Source organism: Neophocaena asiaeorientalis, unplaced genomic scaffold, assembly GCF_003031525.2.
Source record: "Neophocaena asiaeorientalis asiaeorientalis breed wild unplaced genomic scaffold, Neophocaena_asiaeorientalis_V1.1 scaffold5, whole genome shotgun sequence".
Taxonomy (NCBI): Eukaryota; Metazoa; Chordata; class Mammalia; order Artiodactyla; family Phocoenidae; genus Neophocaena; species Neophocaena asiaeorientalis.
In genome coordinates this window covers 12,505,437-12,509,619 of record NW_020174698.1, presented here as the reverse complement: position 1 = coordinate 12,509,619, position 4,183 = coordinate 12,505,437, and the positions used below count along the sequence as shown (strand labels likewise).

Genomic DNA, 4,183 nt, shown 5'->3' with positions numbered 1-4,183 from the left:
CAAAAAAAAAAAAAAAAAAAAAAAAAAAAAAAAAGCCTGGCATAGAAAGTCAAAGTGTTTAGCTTATAGGAATCTAGATGTGCACAGTATTTGGAAAAACTGGTATGTACTAACAGGTTTCAAAACATGAGCTTATCAATACGCAAAGTAACCAACTGTGCGCGTGTGTGCGTGTGTGCGTGCGTGTGTGCGTGTGTGCGTGTGTGCGTGCGTGTGTTAACAACACCACAGAGAGCCTTGTGATTCGTAAAGTCTTGAGGTTTTCCACTTGCCCTTACTCTGGAGGCAAGCACTCTCCTGAGATGGCACAGCTACTCTCTACGGCAGTGCCTCCAGGTAGCAGCTCTGTTGTCAGAGTAGAAAACAACACAGGAAAGGAGTTAAAGCCCAGTGAGGCAGTGTGCGCATTGGATATGGCATTAGCTCTGGGCCCAGTGAGCCAAGGCTCCCAGGTAGCAGTTTTGTTAAGAGATGGTGAGTTTAGCCCCTCCTCACCATGATGGACCCCTACTGACTCTTCAGTGTGGTCCATCGTATCCATTTACATTCTGTCAACCAACCACAGACTTCTTGCACATGGCCAGGAAAGAGAATGACAATTGCAGCTAGCAGTATGTGGGATACGGGGGTGAGGGGCGTGCTGGCCAAATCCATGTGAGCCTAAGGGTTTACGAAGTAGAATAAAGCAAAGGGTGTGTGGAAAGAAGCCAAGGAAAGCAACAAGAGATTATTCTGATTTCATCATCCATGATGTCAGCTGACTTTAATCATTGGGTTTTCAGTGATGAAAAGTTTGGAGAAATCTTGAGGTTAGTCCTTCTCCTTTCCACTCTATCTCATCCAGAATTGTTTTCTATTTTGTTCTAGCCTCAGACAGAGGCAGGAACACAACCCCCCTCACCCCTGGATGTTGGACGGTTACACAGAAGGATGGCAGAAAACGGCAGCACCAGTACTAAAAGGAGAAGAGTCCATCAACAACAGGCTACTTTCCAGCTGAACCTTCTGATCCGTAGGCACTGTTCTGACATTTATTTTATTGATGTCAAATAGTTATTAGTGAAAATACCATCATAGCTGCCTATTCTAGATCTTATATAAAAGGCTCATGAATATCAAACTATAGAACTGCTTCATGGTAAGATGAAAATAGAAAATATTGTTTTGCTACAAGTAAATTCCCAAATGAACTTAACATACTTGATACCTTGGTACTTTTTAAATAAAATAATGGAATTATTTTATTTATTTACTTCTTTTTAATTAAACCTTTTACTTTGAGTTCATTGTAGAGTCGCATACAGTTGTAAGAAATAATGCAGAGAGAGCCCACGTATCCTTCACCTAGTTTTCCCCAATGGTTAACGTCTTTTCAAAACTATACTATAATATCACAACCATGAAACTGACATTAATATAATCCACCTATCTCATTGTTTTAATATTTATTTATGAAATAAGAGATTTTGAGTGTTATGTGATAAAGCCACAATTTGTTATGAGTAGCTTAACAATTAGGAAAGCATTGCTATATAAATCAGAAACATGCCCAGATTGACTTTATGGATTTTGCAACCATATCTGAAAGTATTAAAACTGCTTATTTCTTTATATTCCACACAACCTGATTATATGAAGGGTTATAATGAGTATCCCTCTTATCTGTTGCAGAAGCCCCAGCATGTAAATGGTGCCTAGAACATAGTAGGCATTTAATATTTGTTCAATAATTCAAGTATTAATACAGAACAGGAGGTATTTTCTATTATAGAGGGCATTTTTCTAATTTCCTTCAGAAATACATCTAAGAAACATTGTAAAACCCAGGGAACATGACTGACATCATTTCCTCAGATAAATGTCTATTCTTTACTTTAAAAGCATTATGTGAAGCAAACTTAGGTTACACCTATTTTAAAAATTGCTTCCTTTAGTCTGTCCAGCAATGACTCTTATGCATATGTGAATTCAAGATGTATTGCTTTACCATCTGAAGAAAAATATCTAATTTAGAAGTACTGAAATAATGAGAATCTTGGACATTGAATTTTGTAACTGCATATGAATACTGATTGCATTCTAAAATCAACGATCCCAGAGATTGAACATTAAGAGCCTGCCATATATCGAGAACAATCCAAAAGAACTTTCATTCTTAGAATGAGTCTCTAAGCAATTGAATTGCTGAGACCTAGTTCTACATTTTTTTCTTTTTGATATAAAAAATTTCAGCATATCACTTCAGCTGTCTTTTTACAAAGCAGACAGTAGCACGCATTTAAGCACAGATTTGGTTGGAGTGCTCAGGGTCAGAGCTGTGTAGAACGGTTTGCAATAAGTGCCACTTCCATCATTACTTTGTAATTCCTCCAAATATGTGCCACTTGCCTGACGCAAAAAATGCAGAACTTCTCTTTGAAATGTAAGAGAACTACTTTAATGTTATTCTTCATGTCTGTGCTAAAACTCTTTTTCTTTTTCTTCTTAAGGGAGTCTGAAGTTTCAATTTATATATACCATCTACAGAATGCCTCAGTAGTTTTAATCTTTTTAAAAAAACTTACTTTTTTGCTTCTTTGTGGAAGACACATCTTCAGCTTCTTCTAGTAGATACAAAAATATGAAAGTAAATAACTTGTACATTCACAGCTATTATACAAATATGTAGAAAACTGAAAAATGTCCAAAAATGCACAGTATGAAAGAAACAGGAGCTACTTGCCCTCTTTAGAATATACTCTAGGTTCTTATTCAGATTCTGTTCAGCCTTTAACTACAAAATTTAGTAGGTGAGATCCAGGAGTAGAAGAGGAAGCAATGAAAGAAAAGAATGGGAAATGTTACAGGCAATTGTTCAGATAGAAACTGGTCCTGATGTTAATGGAGGGCTAGCTGACACCCATTCCTTTCTCAGAAGAGGTTTTTGATGCTCAGAGTTATAATATGTTAAGGATGGAATCTAGCTATGAAGCAAACATTTTAGTCAAAATAATTTTAAATTTGTGAGAGACATGTTTTAATGATCATCCTTGTCCTGAAAGAATAGCAGCAGGCTAGCATTCTGTATCCTTTCCTTCTCTCATGTGATTCAAGGACTCTTTTGCTTGAGTGATATGCACCATGTGTATATCTAACAAAGGATAATTTGACACTATCCATTTGAACCCCCTTTCCCAGGTTAGAAGTTCTTAACTGGTGTCCACAGATGAACTTTTGAGAGTTTCCTGTAAAACTATGAAATGTTAAGATATGAGTGTGTCTGTGTGTTTCATCTAAAGCAGGTTTTAGATTTCATCAAATTCTAAATGAGTCAAAAAACTTCCTTCTCAAAGTGTGATCCATGTGCCAGTAGTTTCAGCATCACTTGGGAAACTGATATAAACACAGTTCTTGGTCCCCAACCTCAACTTATTTCATTTCAACAAGATTTCCAAATGATTTGTGTATAAAATTGTTTGAGAAGCTATGGTCTAGAAATTTTAAAAATATATTAAAAGTTATAGTTTTTAATAATTCAATTTTTAAAAAATCTAAGAATTTTAGTATTCAAAAATATCTTAAGACGAGTGTAAATCATTTCATAAGAATCAGAAAACTATTCTCTTGTGTCTTTTCTCAAACTGCTATTTTCCACACTGTTAATTAATTCCAGACACTGCCACAAAACTTATATTTTGATGACAAGAACACCTCTTAGGCAAACTCTTATTGTCCACAGGCAAGTCTCGAAGTAGAACAGCAAATATCTATCATATAACAAGCCAAACTAGGAAGCCAGGAAACCCTTCAGGAAAAAAATGCATTAAATTAAATTAGTTGAAAACCTTACAATACAGATGAGGAAATTTAGTCCTGGAAATACTCGCCTAAGGTCATGTATCTGGTTGTAGCAAATTTTTCTGAGGTTTGAGATCTGTCTTCCTCCCTCCCTCCCTCCCTTCCTTCCTTCCTTCCTTGCTTCCATCTTTCCTCTATGCTATTGTTGCCAGTATAAGCAAGTTATCTTAATTTTTCTTAATAAACACATCAATCTCATATTTGAACATTTATGTGAACCTCCTGCTGTCAAATAACATCTCCCCAATCCTTGGTGAAATGATAATTTTGAAATATTGTGATTGTAAGCAGATTGGCCAACTAATTATTCACTAATTACTTGTAAATATATCAGTGTCCAGTTAGG

At 35.9% G+C, this 4,183-nt stretch overlaps 1 protein-coding gene across 1 annotated transcript in view; it reads right to left on the bottom strand.

The window, feature by feature from the left end:
- The window catches only part of TRDN (triadin), a 372,172-nt gene that overhangs the window by 773 nt on the left and 367,216 nt on the right, over nucleotides 1–4,183 (bottom strand). Inside the window, exon 40 of the mRNA XM_024759083.1 lies at nucleotides 2,565–2,603. Within this exon, the coding sequence (XP_024614851.1) occupies nucleotides 2,565–2,603 (39 nt within the window). The remainder of the gene's footprint in view (nucleotides 1–2,564; nucleotides 2,604–4,183) is intronic.